The sequence below is a fragment of the Littorina saxatilis genome, linkage group LG1 (genome assembly GCF_037325665.1).
Source record: "Littorina saxatilis isolate snail1 linkage group LG1, US_GU_Lsax_2.0, whole genome shotgun sequence".
NCBI lineage: Eukaryota > Metazoa > Mollusca > Gastropoda > Littorinimorpha > Littorinidae > Littorina > Littorina saxatilis.
In genome coordinates this window covers 26,880,583-26,897,006 of record NC_090245.1, presented here as the reverse complement: position 1 = coordinate 26,897,006, position 16,424 = coordinate 26,880,583, and the positions used below count along the sequence as shown (strand labels likewise).

The 16,424-nt window shown below is 42.1% G+C and overlaps 1 protein-coding gene across 1 annotated transcript in view; it reads left to right on the top strand.

Moving 5' to 3' along the window:
• The window catches only part of LOC138970663 (uncharacterized), a 57,414-nt gene that overhangs the window by 19,368 nt on the left and 21,622 nt on the right, over positions 1-16,424 (top strand). Inside the window, exons 3-6 of the mRNA XM_070343165.1 lie at positions 10,315-10,483; positions 11,463-11,692; positions 12,807-12,956; positions 14,041-14,149. Of these exons, the coding sequence (XP_070199266.1) occupies positions 10,315-10,483; positions 11,463-11,692; positions 12,807-12,956; positions 14,041-14,149 (658 nt within the window). The remainder of the gene's footprint in view (positions 1-10,314; positions 10,484-11,462; positions 11,693-12,806; positions 12,957-14,040; positions 14,150-16,424) is intronic.

The following is a 16,424-nucleotide window of genomic DNA, read 5'->3' as shown; positions in this document are numbered from 1 at the left end:
TTTTTTTTCCTGTCTCCCCCCCCCTCCCCCCTTTTATGAATGTGTATCACTTTTAGTCTAGTATGCCTGAGCCCATGACTTCATCCAACCACTTCTCTCCCCTTTCATTCATTTCCGTTCCTAGAGTTCCTTCCCTTTTTTGCGTGTTTCCCCTCCATTTTCTTTCAAACCTTGTTCGTTCCGTGTTGCGTCTGCTTTTTGTTGTCTTTTGTGTTCTTGTTTTTCCTGATGAAGCTTCCATAAGCGAAAATTCGTACCGTCTTGTCTCGTTGTTGTATTGGTGAGTACAGTATTCCTTTGTTTTTTTAACTTTGTTCATCTTACCACAGTCACTTCGTTGTTTAGATTTTAACCAAAAAGTTAAAGAAAAAAACCAAGGTTCAGTTGCGAACTGACAGCGGATTGAGCATTTATTCCTGTTGATGAAGGTACGATTGAAGCTTTATTCTCTCCGACCGTCAACCAAAAAGACTAGATTTGTAGCAGACGAAAAACAAAGTGTGCGTTTTTCCTGTCTTGTGATGGCGATTATGTCGTTATAAGTTATCTGTACGTTGTGAAGACATTTCAAAACAAAATTTAGCTTTGATGCGTCACGGGATATAAGATTATAGAAATACGTTTTCATCCATGGAATTGTTTTTTTCGTCTCGGCAGGGTGAATGAATTCATGATGTCTTTTCCGGAACTTGACAAAACTGGCCTTGCCAAGACTGAAACAAAATATAGTTCTACAACTTCTAGGCTTGGGTTGATTGCCCATGGTGAATTTCCAATGATTTGTTTCCACATCCCATGACAAATTCTCTTTACTTTGATCATGCCATATATACGTTACAGCTCCGTCCATCCATGGTATCGCGTGATATTTTGTCTCGACGGGGTGAAAGAATATAATGACGTCTCGGCAGAGCCTCGAGTGACGTCATCATATTCATTGACCCAGTCTCGACAAAATATCAGGCGATACCATGGATGGACGGAGCTGTAACCATAGATATACACATCTATGCTGTAACTTATACTTATTTCACAGCTGCAATGAGAATAGAGAACAAAGACGTTTTGGGTAAGCTTACTCACGTCAGGTCTTCACTGACAAGCTCGGAACAGACGGAAAATTCCGAACAAAAGTAAATGACGTCAAAGTCTCTTTCGCTTTGCGTGTAACTTTGTCATGACGTATTTTTGTGTGACGCGTTCGGCTGTTCTATCAGGTCAATGGCTGCGTGTTGCCCCGCCGGTGTGAACTCCTCCTTCGGCCAAGTCGTTTTTGTGGTTTATTTCGCATTTAGGTCCCAGGTAACATTATGAAGTTTTAATACGATCAATCGGACCTATTATCGAGTTAGTGTATCAACTTTTGAACGAACTGCGCCCAGTAGTTTCCCAGCAATAAGCTGTTAAGTGGAGAAAGACAGACAGACAGACAGACAGACAGACAGACACACAATTAAAGTCTGCTGAGCCCTAGTACTAGCGTACTCGGGGAAAAGCTGTTTAACAGCTGTGTTGTCAAATCGAGTTTTTTTCCAAAGTCAGTGTGGCGCCTGCGCAAAACTAATGCGCATAAGAAACGGCCGCGTCTGCTATCAAAACCTGAGATCAACGCATCGACGCAAAAACTGTCATTTTGTAAGTTTGGAACAACAAATCAAGGTCAGAACAGCTATATAATCGCTATTGTGTTTTCAGCGTAGCAATAGGGTCCGATATTTAGACTCGAACAAGTATAATGCGACTCGTCTTCGACTCGTCGGCATTATACTTGTCTCGTCTAAATATCGGACCCTATTGCTACGCTGAAAACACAATAGCTGTTAATGATGGTGGTGCGAAGAGGCTCGGGGTTTGTGCAAGTTTGCATACATGTGGGATATTCTCAGGGTTGAATAACTAAATGGATTGATGCAGGTCATATTAGGATCAAGTTTGTGTCAATAAGTGGGACGTGACCGGTCGTTCTCTTGAACATTGTAATAGAACAGCTTCTTTTTTTTTTGGGGGGGGGGGGGGGGAGGGGTCATAAAGGGGAGGGAGTCTTCTTATTGAGGATCTTAAAAGGGGGTTCCACTGTAATCGGACATGACGAAGGCGAGTCGTATATAAACATTTGCTTTTCTTGTTTGTTGTAACTTCAATGACGATGGATGTTTCAGCGGAATCTATTGACTTTTTTTTGTTGTGTAAGTGTTTCCATTGATGACGAGCAGCAGACTTCCGTGTAATATTCACCTAAGCCTGTAAAGTTTGTTTTGTCATCATTGTGGGAGAGGGTACCGGCATAAGTGTTCTCTCATGAGGTACTGCAAGGTTGTCAATGGTGGTCATACTTATTTTTCCTGTCCTTTGTGCCACAAGAAGTTGGATAAAGAGGCGAGCTTCACTCGCACATCAACATACACATCCATCCTGAACTCAGGTCAAAATGAGTTCGGCTCATTCTCTCCCTGAGAGGATGCCTTGAGTTTCTACATATTTAGAGCTTTTTACAATGTATTATTGATATAAAGATAGATTCGCGATCGTCGATAATGATTTTTCATGGTGTTTTGTAATTTTTAAATTACAAAGGAATTGATATGTCAGACAGTTTCAAGCGAGCTATTTTTCGCGGCTGTATTTACTGTGCAAACAACTCTAAATATCACAAAAGTGTCACGTGATAATCACCGGCGCTCACTGGAGCAGACGATTTTTTCTGTTGACAGTGATGAAACCATAATTATATTACGGTCTCCTTCCGGCAGCAGTCCCAAAATTTCGACTTGTTTTGACCATAGAACGATGTCTTTATCATAACTGTGAAGAACAGAACGGAGATCACTGTCGAAGGTGAGTCATTCATGAGTGGGTGGGTGGAGGGGATGGGCTAGTTCTAACTATGCATTAGATTATAAAATTGTATTCTGTGTAGACCCTTCCTCCAGCATCTTAGACCACTCTTTGTACCTTTTCTTTTAATAGATGATTGTCATTTGTTTTACCTCATGTCTGCCCTGCGTGTGATGGTGTGATCGTGACTGCTGTAGTGTGGGCGTGTGTGTGTTGGTGTGTATGTCAGTGATTGTGTGGGCGTGTGTGTGTGTGTGTCAGTGTGTGTATGGGTGTGTGTGTGTGCGTGATTTTACCAACACTACGCTAAATTCCTTGTGCTTTAAATGTTTTTTTTAATGTCACTTGGCTCAATAAATACTGTATTCTGTATTCTGTATTCTGAAGTCGGCCAATGTGCAATCATTTTCGTCTCGCGAACACTGATCTCAAATTTAGATCAGTGCTTGCGAAAACCATTTGGGAGATAACTCTGTATTTTTGTTTTGATAGATTCGCGTAGGACTATAGCGTCCGGTCAGGGAGAGAATGAGCCGAACTCATTTTGACCTGAGTTCAGGATGCATACACATCATGATCAAACCATTTGAATGTATAACTTCTTCTTCTTTAGCGTTCAAGAATTGTCTGGTGACGTGTGAGCTCGTTTTGCCCATTTGGGTTCCCCACACTATACTCTGAGAGCATAGTCAGCTTCACTCCGCTTTCGTTGAGTAGGCATGCTGGGTATTTTCGTGTTTCCATAACCCACCAAACTCTGACATGGATTACAGGATCTTTTCCGTGCGCACTTGGTCTTGTGCTTGCGTGTACACACGAAGGGGGTTAAGTCACTAGCCGGTCTGCACATAAGTTGACCTGGGAGATCGGAAAAATCTCCACTTTTAACCCACCAGGCGGCAGCGACCGGGATTCGAACTCACGACCTCCCGATTCGGAGGCCGACGTCTTACCACCACGCCACTGCGCCCGTCATTTGAATGTAACATTTGCACACACAAAAGTTTTGCAAACAAGCGCAATGCTAATCGCAACAGGCATGTACTATAGTTCCTTCTATAAAATGCCAAATCTGGAACGAGGTGTTTCGTTTTTATCGTATGTTTTACCTCACTGTAAGGTAGGTTTGCAGGTGTGAGTCATATTCGGGCTAGATTTTTCTTCAGTTTTTTTTCTCACTCGTTATCATATTAAATATGTCCAGTCCTTAAGAGGCAAAATGTTACTATTAGCCTTTAGGACAAGAAGATTCCCTGTTGTAAGGTGTTTGGCAGGCAAAGCTACTCAGCTAGATTTTTTAGGAATACGGTTTCATGGAAATGTTACGTTCATGGCATCATACGTTTTCCATGACTGCATTTACACTTAACTGTTAAAACGAAATTTGTCTTCGATTGCTTGAATAGAATCTACTTTTACAGCGTTTTCGGTTGTCGATGTCTCGTTGTTGTTGTTTTCTGTGTACCCCCACAGGGGCGGATCAGTTCATTTTATGGGGGGGGTTTCCAAAAGTATATTGTGAAGATATGGGTGTGAAGGCGCGAAGCGCCGAGCCGACGGCGCGAAGCGCCTAGCTTGCTAGGGGGGTCCGGGGGCATGCCCCCCCGGAAAATTTTGAAAAAAAGGATGCAAAATGGTGCAAGCTGGTGCATTCTGAGGATGATCATTACCAGTTCCAGGCAGCAGATTTTGTCACTGATTAATACCCACAAAATTGAAACTCAACCCAAAAAAACACACAAAAATATTTTTATTTTTTGGCTGGGGGGGGGGTTTCCGGAAACCCCAGAAACCCCCCCCTCGTCCGCCCCTGCCCCATTACTACGCTTATCAAGAAGTAAGCTCTTTTGACAAATTCAAATTACTGCAATGTGTGAAATTTTGACATAACCATTCTGTGAAATCAGACCAATAAAGCTTAACTCTTGTGCACTCCCAAAACAAATGTTCTAAGGTTTCCTCTTCCTGTGTACAAAAGCTACATAGTGATGTGTCAGAAATTTTCATCAAAAATAACAGGCGTTGAGTGGGAAAAATTCTATGTAGTATTCTATATTGGAACCACCTTAGGTATGTGTCTTGTGTAGTTCGCCTTATTGTCAGAAATACCTTTCCAACATTTACATCAAAATTCAATAAATTAGCCCATTTTTCCATGCACTGTAGATTGCCATCATTTTTCACAAGATGGGTATATATATGTTTTACTCCACCTTTAGCTATTTGTTTCCATACAACATCATCACCAATATGAAAAACATTGTTTAAAACTGCATCTAACTTTAGTCTTTTATGAAAATTCTTAACTGAGCGCATAACACCCTCGAAAAAAACAAAATTCAGTTGTAAATTTGGATGTTTCAATTTAAAATCGTTATATGACAAAAACCCATCGGCTCTCATCAAGTGACCGACTGTAATAATGCCGTTTTCCATCCAATTCCTGTTAAAAATAACCTTTTTATCTATGCAAATATGTACATTATAATACAGACGCTCTGAAGCAAAATCACTCAAGGAGATGGGGACACATTTGCGTGCAAAATGTTTATAATGTTTGAAAACATCTCTCCAGAAAGGATTCTGAACTCTTTGCATCAATATGTTTCCAAACTCACCTCCTCGCTTGTGAATGTTATGTACAAGTGGACACAGAGCTTTTAGAAGTTTAGTTACTTTTCCTTCACTACAAAGGACTCGCTGTAACCATGATATCTTCAGAGCTGACAAAAAGCATTTCAAATCCACCATTTTAAGCCCCCCTCTTCAAACGACTGATATGCTGTTGTTCTCTTTATTCTATCTTTCTTACCATTCCATAGAAATGAAAAAAATAACCTATTCAAATCAAACAAAAACTTATCATCAGGGTCTGGTAAACTCATAAACAGATGAGTTAACTTAGACAGCGCCAAACTCTTAATAACTGTTATTTTTCCAAAGGGTGTTAAATTTCTTCTGGACCAGGACCTGAACAAATTCTCAATTTCTACCAATTTATGTTCATAATTAAGGGGTATAATGTCATCTAAGTTGACTGAAAAAACAATGCCAAGAACTTTAAATGTTACAGGGTTCCAACTGAGCATAAGTTCCGGCATAAATTTAATATTACAATTTGTATGTGAGCCTATCCAGACTGCCGTAGTTTTCTCATAGTTCATTTTCAGACCGGATATAGAGGCAAATTGCTTCAAAACGTTCATACATGCACAAAATGATTGTTTTGAACCATCCAGAAACAGGGCGGTGTCATCTGCAAACTGGGATATTAATATTTCATTATCTGTCACCTTTATACCTTTTATCTCTGTACTCTGGCGGATCATAATGGACAGAATTTCGGCACATATTAGATATAAATAAGGTGACAATGGATCTCCTTGTCTGGTACCTCTTTGTACATCAAACCAACTGGAATATTTACCATTCACAGAAACACATGATCTAATATTATTATAAAAAGTGAAAATCCATCTTTTAATGTCATCACCGAAGTTGAATTTGCACAAACATTTATCAATGAAGGACCAAGAAACGCTGTCGAAAGCTTTTTCAAAGTCAATGCACATTAAGAGGCCACGTATGTTGTGCTTATTCACATAAAATAGAGTATCATATAATAACCTTATGTTTTGGCCAATGTACCTTCCTTTAATAAAGCCTGTCTGATCTTCATGGATCAAGTTTGGTAACACAGACTTTAACCGTTCAGCAATACAGGATGAAGCAATCTTACAAACTACATTTAACAGTGTAATGGGTCGCCAATTTTTCAAAAAACATTTATCCTTTCCATCCTTTGGTATACAGGTAATAACTCCCTGTCTCTGGGTGATAGACATCTCTCCCTTTTCAAAGCTACAATTCAGGGATCTCAAGAGAAAGGAACAGAGATCTTTAAAAAAGAACTTAAAAAACTCAGCTGTATACCCATCTGAACCAGGACTTTTGTCGTTATTTAACCGTTTTATAACTGCCATCATTTCTTGCATGGTAATTTTCCCTTCCAAACAATCTCTTTCTTCATTGGAAAGTGCTGGGTGTTCTAAGTTTTCATCAATCGATTCATTTACCAAATTTGTGTCTCTTGTGGAATACAATTCTTCATAAAAACACTTGACCTCATTACATATAAGGTCACTATCATGTATAACCCCGTTCTCAGTCTGTACAAAACACATTGCTTTCTGCACATAATTCCTTTTTTCCAGGTTACAAAAATAATTGGTATTCTTCTCACCATCACAAATCCACCTGGCACGTGATCTCACAATAATACCATCAACTCGCTTCTGCCGCACTTCACACAAATCTCGCTTCTTCTGTTCTAACAACTGTACATTACTTTCATTCACCTGATTCTCCAAACATACAATCTCAGCAAGGATTTCTCTTTCTTTCCTATCACTTTCTCTTTTTTTTATGTGAGGCGTAGGAGATACATTTACCTCTTATCTCCAGCAAAATCATTTAAAAAAATAATTGTTCATTAATCATCAACACCAAATCTTCATCCTCAATCAAATGTATATTATTTCTGTCATAAACAGGTACAGCATATTGTATTTTCAAATCTAATATTACTTGCTTAACTAATCCAACAAATGTTATATCTTTTAATAGTGAGTTATTAAACTTCCATAGTGGTCGGTGTCTTTTTACAATGTCAGTATTAAAACATAAAGATACAGGTGAATGATCCGAATTATAACTGGGCATAATATCAACACCATTAACAATTAATCCCAATTGTTCAGATGTTAAAAAATAATCCAGTCTACTTCTTTGTACACCATTAAATCTTCGCCAGGTATATTTTCTTAAACTGGTGTGCAGATTTCTATAAATATCTACAAGATTCAACTGTTCCATCATATCTAACATCTTTTTCCTACTTCTCATTTTATACACTTTTGAAGGATGATTAGAATCAATCTTAGGATCAATTGCAATGTTCCAGTCCCCTCCAATCACAATACAGTCATTATCAAATGAAACAATATTATCCATCAGGTTTTCAAAAAACTCAGGGTGGTCACCAGTGCTTGGGCCATATACATTCCCCAGAGTAAATCGTTTATTCAACATTTCCATATCAATCAAAATATACTGTTCAAAAAAAGAAACGCATAGCTTGTAATATTTGGTTAATTTAGTTATATGGCTACAAGGATATCCACCAAACTGCAGAAAATATTTATCTGGTCGTCGACCTTTCGTCCATTGCCACAAGTGAGCTCTGCACGTGACGCATGCGTTATCAGTGGCTACAATGTCAAAATTGCTCATTTGGCATGACCACTCGTCATGCTTCAGTGTAATCTCGTGAAACTCGGGGAATATTGAGCTCTCACCATGTCTTCCAAAACCCATAAAAGCGGATTGTTCGCCACAAAGAAATCAGACGACAATTCAGCGACGAAAGATGGCCCGATTGAGCAGAGAAGACCGCCAAATTGCATTGGGTCGTTTACAAGCAGGCCAAAGTCAAAGTGCAATCGCCAGGCACTTCCACGTGTCCCAGAGCACCATCAGTAGACTGTGGGTCAGGTTTCAAGCCACTGGCTCCGTTGCTGACTTGCCACGAGCGGGAAGACCAAGGGCGACAACTGCTGCTCACGACCGCTTCATACGGCTCCGCCACCTCCGGAATCGTTTCCTGTCGGCCTCATCTTCTGTCCAGGCTCTCCCCGGGCCACACCGATTATCGGACCAGACCGTGCGGAACCGCCTGCATGAAGCTGGTTTGAGAGCTCGCAGACCTCACAGAGGAGCTGTCCTCACCCGCCGCCATCGCCAGAACCGAGTGCAGTGGGGCAACCAGCACCTTCGCTGGACCGTCCGGAATCACTGGAGACACGTGTGGTTCAGCGACGAGTCCTACTTCCTGCTCCAGCGACATGATGGTCGGAGGAGGGTCTACCGGAGAGTAAACGAACGTTACGCGCCCAACTGTGTGGATGAGGCACCCGTTCATGGTGGTGGAGGCGTCATGGTGTGGGGGGCGATCAATACCGCTGGAAGGAGCACCCTGGTGCACGTCCAAGGGCGCATAACTGCCCAGCGATACGTGGAGGAAATTCTGCGCCCACACGCCCTTCCTCTTCTGGCTGACCAGGATGCCATATTCCAGCAGGACAACGCTCGCCCGCACACAGCACGACTCACCACCCAGTTCCTCACCGACCACCATGTCCAGGTGCTTCCCTGGCCATCCATGTCGCCAGACATGAACCCGATAGAACACCTCTGGGATGAATTGGAGAGACGTGTGCGCAGGCGAGAAGAAGCGCCGGCAAATCACCGCGATCTATTGCAGGCACTTCAGGAGGAGTGGGACACCATCCCACAGCAAGATATCCGGCATCTGATCCAGTCCATGCCCAGAAGGTGCCGGGCAGTTGTTGCTGCTCAAGGCAGTCACACCCCCTACTGACTTGACAGCCTCGGCACCCAATCGTATTGATTGACTGATTGATTTGAAGATGCAAATGAACTGTGTGTGCATTCAACTGTGTCCATACCAAATTTCAAACAAATAATCTAAATATTGGATTTTCTGTTAATTTTTTCGAAAAATAAAACAAATTTGGCAAGTAGCAACTATGCGTTTCTTTTTTTGAACAGTATATATCGCCCCTCTGGATCTCTCACAACATTATGAAGTTTATATTCAAAATTATTTTTAAATAACACAGCAACTCCTCTGCTTGCAGTACTATTTCCTGCCACAATACATTCAAACCCCCATTGTGATCTGATCATATTTTCTTGTTCAATTTTCCAGTGCGTTTCCTGTAGTAGAAATACATTACCCTTGCTTTTTCTCAACAAATCAAAAACATCTTTTTTCTTTCTAAAATCTCCTAAACCATTTACATTAAAAGTAACAATATTTAATAATTCACACATAGCCATCTTCAAATATAATTTCCATTTCATACAAGACTGTACATTCGATGCAAATCAAACACAAACATGTCAACTTGCATGCTGGACAAATTCGACAACACACCTGACATACCAAACTTTCAACACGGACAACAACACTTCGAGTAACATCCAATGCATACATAGAAACAAGCACTGCATTCGAGTTGATTTGTGGTGCTGCAGGTGAACATTTACATCGTGTGCATGATTCCGACATAGCAAGGAATAAATCACCGAATGAACAGGTACAGTTTTGTTGTGACCACCGTCTTACATAAAATACAATACAATACAATACAATAATACTTTATTACCTCAACTTGAGGAATGTATGTTTTTGAGCATGATCTTGTTTCCAGTCATGGTACAGGTCATCAGTAGCGCATCCTGTTCGTTGATACACAGGAATATGTCCTTTAAAATTAAACTTTAAGGACATCCATCAAAGACCTTGCTTTTTCAGATTTAGGTAAAATTGTCTTTGATACATAATATGCTGCAGTGGCAATACAATCCGCTAATAGTCATTTCTCCAACGCGCAGACAGCGCAAAATCAAACCAACGGATATGAGATCGTCCAAGTCTGCACAGTTGTCCGAGCTTCTGGGCGACAGTGAGGATGGAAGTCTCGCAAACAAAGCACCGGAACATAAGAAAATGTTAGCGGACGTAGCGACTACAAAATGGAAGAAGGTCCATCAGCGGATCAAGGTTAAGCTCTGTGTGTGTGTGTGTGTGTGTGTGTGTGTACGTGTGTGTGTGTGTGTCCGCGGTGTGGTGTATGGGTGGCTATCTCTCTCTCTCTCTCTCTCTCTCTCTCTCTCTCTCTCTCTCTCTCTCTCTCTCTCTCTCTCTCTCTCTCTCTCAGTCTGCCTGTCTCTTTTTTCCTCCTCCCCATCTCTCTCTCTCTCTCTCTCTCTCTCTCTCTCTCTCTCTCTCTCTCTCTCTCTCTCTCTCTCTCTCTCTCTCTCTCTCTCTCTCTCTCTCTCTCTCTCTCTCTTATATCGATTAACGTGCACAAATGGTTCTGTTATTCCACCTCGGAATAGATACGATGCGGATATGTCGTTATGCCCCTTGTGCAGGGAACGTAAGGAAGATGAGTTTCATTTTGTGCTTTGTTGCCCCGTGTCGTGATTTGCGATGCCAGTTTATTCCTGCTAAGTTTTATAGAAACCCAAGTTTACACAAGTTTTCTATGCTTATGGGATCTGTGAATGAAGGTATTGTTCGAAAGTTGTCAGTTTATGTGTACAAAGCATTTCGGCTACGTAGTGTTGTTATGTCTTAGTTCATGTAAGCCTACGATATATTTTATTTGAAATGTAATGTTTTAGTTCGTGTATGATTTATTTCATTTGATTTGTGTGCAAATGTCATTATGTCATTGTATATATGTTTACCCCCCTCATAAGGGGATATGGCCTAAATGAGTAAACAATCCAATCCAATCCAATCCAATCTCTCTCTCTCTCTCTCTCTCTCTCTCTCTCTCTCTCTCTCTCTCTCTCTCTCTCTCTCTCTCTCTCTCAGTCTGCCTGTCTCTTTTTTCATCCTCCCCATCTCTCTCTCTCTCTCTCTCTCTCTCTCTCTCTCTCTCTCTCTCTCTCTCTCTCTCTCTCTCTCTCTCACACACACACACACACACACACACACACACAGAGAGATCCCCCTGTATTTGTGCCAACAGTCCCATGTAAAGTCAAAGCGACCGAAATCCACAAGCGTCACGAGTAGGCGAGCCTACACAATCAGCAATACGTCGCTCGGTGCTGGTCGCCTGGCCGTCACGGAGACTTCCTCAGTGGGGTCGTCGGACGGCTCCTCGCTGGATGTTTCCCGCAAAAGATCTAGACGCTGGAGCAGGATGTCCAAAGAAGAGGCTGCCAACAACCAACCCAGCAATCAGCATCAAAAAACGTATGTCAACTTTTCCCTCAGATTTAAAATGCAAGCAGCAACACAACAACAACACGCATCAGAGCACGCGTGCATGCACGCACGCACGCACGCACGCACGCACACACACACACACACACACACACACACTGTCACGCGCTGAAGTGAGCGTAACTTTGGCCCTTATTTGAGTGGAATATTTATCATATTTGAATTGTTTTATCGAATTGTAACTCTATGTCCGACCCTTTTGACTGCCACACTCTTAACATAATTGAACAACATTTCTGCGACAAGTTTTGAACACTTTGTGACATGGCACACATGATAAACACATGTATAACGTCCAAATAAACACGTGTGAATATGTAAACACCGCAGCGCCTGCAGAACTATTTGCAATGTCACAAAGTGTTCAAAATGTGTAACAGAAATGTGCTCAAAATGTGTTACAGAAATGTGCTCAAAATGTGTTACAGAAATGTGCTCAAAATGTGTTACAAAAATTGACGAATTCCGAAAGTAACTCCGTCGGGTTTGTAGTTGTTGTGGGAGAGTGACCTTTTCTTGCAAAACCTCTGCCAAACATTGGAAGGGCCAACCACGAGCGACGGGAGTGTCGGAAACACGTGGTCACGTCCACGTGTTTGACACACAACCCTCGCTAGTGATTGCCCCCCCCCCCCCCCCCCCTCAATGTTTGTACGAGGTTTTGCAAGAAAAGGTCACTCTTCCACAACCAAATTAAAGCCGACGGAGTTATTTCCGAAAATCGTCTATTAGGGGAAAGGAAAGTGTCCTGACAGTCACAAAAGTTTTTCATATGGGCGCTTTTCAGCCGATTTTGATTCGACTTGTTCATGTAGTAGCCGACGAAGAGATAACAAGACGAGACGTAAGTCCATCTTAAAATCAACCGAAACTCGGTCATCAAATGCTAATCTGCGTTCAATATTTCGAAACGACCTCATTTGTGGGCGATCTTTTCCAAAGTCTTAGTCTGCCGTAATCGGTGGCTAACCATCAATGTGCACGGAACTTAAAAGTGCCCGCCAACCCCCCCCCCCCCCCTCACCACCACCACCTGCACTCCTTCAAATGCATATACCAGCATGAGCGTTTGCTGTCTGTGCAGTTCATCTCAAGAGTTTGAGAACATCCAGATCTTGAACTGGGTGCAATCACTCATCAAAAAGAAGGACCACACTGCAAGTCGCTTGCGCTGGCTCAAGGCCATAAAGCTCGTGCGTAACCTGCTTTACATTGGCAGCACATTGGGCCAAAGGTGACGTGTGATATTTTATATGAAGGGTGGATGGGTGGTGATGAAGACGTTTGTTGGTTTGCATTGATGATGTTGAAAGTGATAGTAATGGTGAGTTTAGTAATCATGTGCGATTTACTTTCCATTGGCCAAGTCATCGCCGAAATGTGGCTCGCGATAGAACCAGGAATGATGGATGGTGTTTGTGGTGATGCATCGGTGATGGTGATAGTGATAGTAATTTTGATGTTTAAGGACATAGTAATCTTATGTGATCTACTTTCGTTTGTCTAAGTCATCGCCCAAAGGTGGCTTGCGATGAAACCAGAATTGTTTGGTGGTGGTGATGATGCATCGGTGTTGGTGATAGGGATAGTAATGGTGTGTGGCCTGCTTTGCCCTGGCCACACGGTTGCCCAGAGGTGACTTGTGGTTGAACCAGGAAGGGACGAGTGCCAGTGGCGTGGTGGTAAGACGTCGGCCTCCTAATCGGGAGGTCGTGAGTTCGAATCCCGGTCGCTGCCGCCTGGTGGGTTAAGAGTGGAGATTTTTCCGATCTCCCAGGTCAACTTATGAGCGGACCTGCTAGTGTCTTAACCCCCTTCGTGTGTACACACAAGCACAAGAACAAGTGCGCACGGAAAAGATCCTGTAATCCATGTCGGAGTTCGGTGGGTTATGGAAACACAGAAATACCCAGCATGCCTACTCAACGAAAGCGGAGTGAAGCTGACTATGCTCTCAGAGTATAGTGTGGGGAACCCAAATGGGCAAACGAGCTCACACGTCACCAGAAAATTCTGGAACGCTGAAGAAGAAGAAGAAGAAGAACCAGGAAGGATGGATGATGGTGCTGGTGATAGGTGGTGTTGATAAAGAAAAAAACAGTAATGGCGGTGGTTAAAGACCATGACACTCCTGTGTGACCTAATTTACGTACCTGTCACCGTGGCCCACGTATGTCTATGGCGACGATAAGAGTGAGGAAATACACAATGTCGTTTTATGTTTTCCAGGGATAAAAGATCTGAACAAGAAATCGGGATTTCAGAAGTACAGAGGGAGGGGCTTAGACCTTGCTTTTACGGTGTTTGTTGTCTTGCAGATCGTACGAAGTCTCAGCGATATATCCCAATTTTATAGACATTGGCGACGATGCTCTGATTGTCGAACAAACCAATGAAAGGAACTTCATCGACAAGACGATGTTTAAGGTAAACGTCAGAATATTTGGCAACGGAAATAACACTACAATGTCTGGATGTATTCATGGCTTCAGCAAAATGAACTTGAAGGCCCGGAAGCTCAGTTGGTAGAGCACTGGACTTGTGACCCGAGGGTCACGGGTTCGAATCCGGGCCGGGAAAGACACGGGTCAACTTTATGTGTAGACTCAGAGACGGTATCCATGTTCCCGCCCCGTGTCGCCACTACGGCACGTAAAAGACCTCGGTCATTCTGCCATAAGTGCAGGTGGCTGATTACACCTAAACACGCACACACCTGGGTAGCGCGACTCTGTTGCTGCTAGCTTTTTTCTGGGAGGAAGCGATCCGAATTTCCCAGCAATGGGACAATAAAGTAATTAAAATTAAAATAAATAATGAAAAAAATGAAGTATATTTTTTAGATTAAATTTAGGCTACAGTTTTGTTGTCTGCAAATGCCAGTATCAATGTGACGACATTGAATTCCTTTCTTTTGTCCAGAAAAAATATTTCAGTGCTCAATTGTAACGGTCTAATCCCTTTGTCAGCTACTGATTCATGAGGTTGCGAGCTTGAAGCAAATCTTGACTTTTGTCAAAGGGAAATTCTTGTTCAAATCATCATTTCTGTCCCTTTAACCATCGCCGGTCGTCGTGGGTCCGTGTGGACCCAGAAGGGTGTTTAATTGCAAATATCTCTTAAACCAGTTGGAATTTTTTTAATGAGCTTTTAAGAATGTCTCAGACACCTAAAAAGCTCTTATGTCCTAAAAGATCATTAAATTTCAGCAAGAAGTAATTAAAAAAACAAAGGTCAAATTTAGACTATACACGGAAGACATCGTGGGGCCTTGCGGACCCATGTTTCTCAAACTGAGGGAACTTACATACAAACTAGGGAGAGAAGTCACAAACCTTCAGGTATTGGCTCTAAACATCATTTTCTACGATCTGTTTAATTGTGGAGTTATACCCATTTCTGAATGTTTCTTCAGTGAGTGTTTCGTTTTGTCTATAAATTTACATTTCTTTATCCCAGCGAAGCTGGAGGTATCCCGTGAACGCTATACTGTAATCGATTTGAGAAATGTGCATACCGAATAATACATGATAAAGAAGGATTCTTTGTGCCCGAAAATGGGCCACAGTTGGAGATGGAAGTTCACCAAAAATTGGGACCATACTAACAAAAATACGGTGGGTAAAATTGGCGCCCCCATTTTTTGAGCAAACGCCACCCAAGGCCGCTTTGGACGGGTAGAAATTCCGTAGTTTCCAAGTCTATGGATAAAGCTCGCGTAAGAAGAATACGTCACGGTCGAAAGTCTTTGACGTCAATTAATGCATCATGACGTCATGCCTCCCTGTAGTCTTTCTCTCTCGCGCGGTGTGTGTGTTTGTGTTCATTTTGTGCACATGTGTTAGTGTTACTGTTTGTGTGTGTGTGTGTGTGTGTGTGTGTGTGTGTGTGTGTGTGTGTGTGTGTATTTGTGTGTGTGTGCGCACGCGTGCATGAGTCTGTACTCGTGTGTGTGTGAGTGTGTGTGGTGTGTGTGTGTGTGTGTATTTGTGTGTGCGCACGCGTGCATGAGTCTGTACTCGTGTGTGTGTGTGTGGTGTGTGTGTGTGTGTATTTGTGTGTGTGTGTGTGTGTGTGTGTGTGTGTGTGTGAGTGCGTGTGAGTGAGTGTGTGTATGTGTGCGTGTGTGACTTGGGGTGTGTGTGTGTGTGTGTGTGTGCGTGTGTGTGTTTGAGAGAGAGAGAGAGAGAGAGAGAGAGAGAGAGAGAGAGAGAGAGAGAGAGAGAGAGAGAGAGAGAGAGAGAGAGAGAGAGAGGTTTGTCTTTCGCTGGGGTATGCAGTGCCTTGGCGTTGCACATCTACTTAATTTTTTAATTGTCAATGAATTGTGTTTTATTATGATGGTTGTTGTTTCTTGTTTCGAAAACTCATGACGATTACCAACAGCTGTTTTATTACCATTCTTTAGTACACTCTTTGATTCCAATGCATGTTTCTTGGTAGGTAACTGGAACGTTTATTATTAACAAAACAAAACGTTACATTTACGAACACTTATGAAACAGATAAAACCCTTATCTCAAGATCTTTTATTTCATAATAAATTTTACTTGAAAAGTAATGATTGATCATTACCTCGCCGTCATTTTACAAGCGAACCACACGATCTTACGGAGAGCGACTTTGGAATTCGTGACGTCAATTGTTTGGAAACTAATTGCATTTTTTTCTTCTTTAAAAAATCATATTGACTGATGTGCTG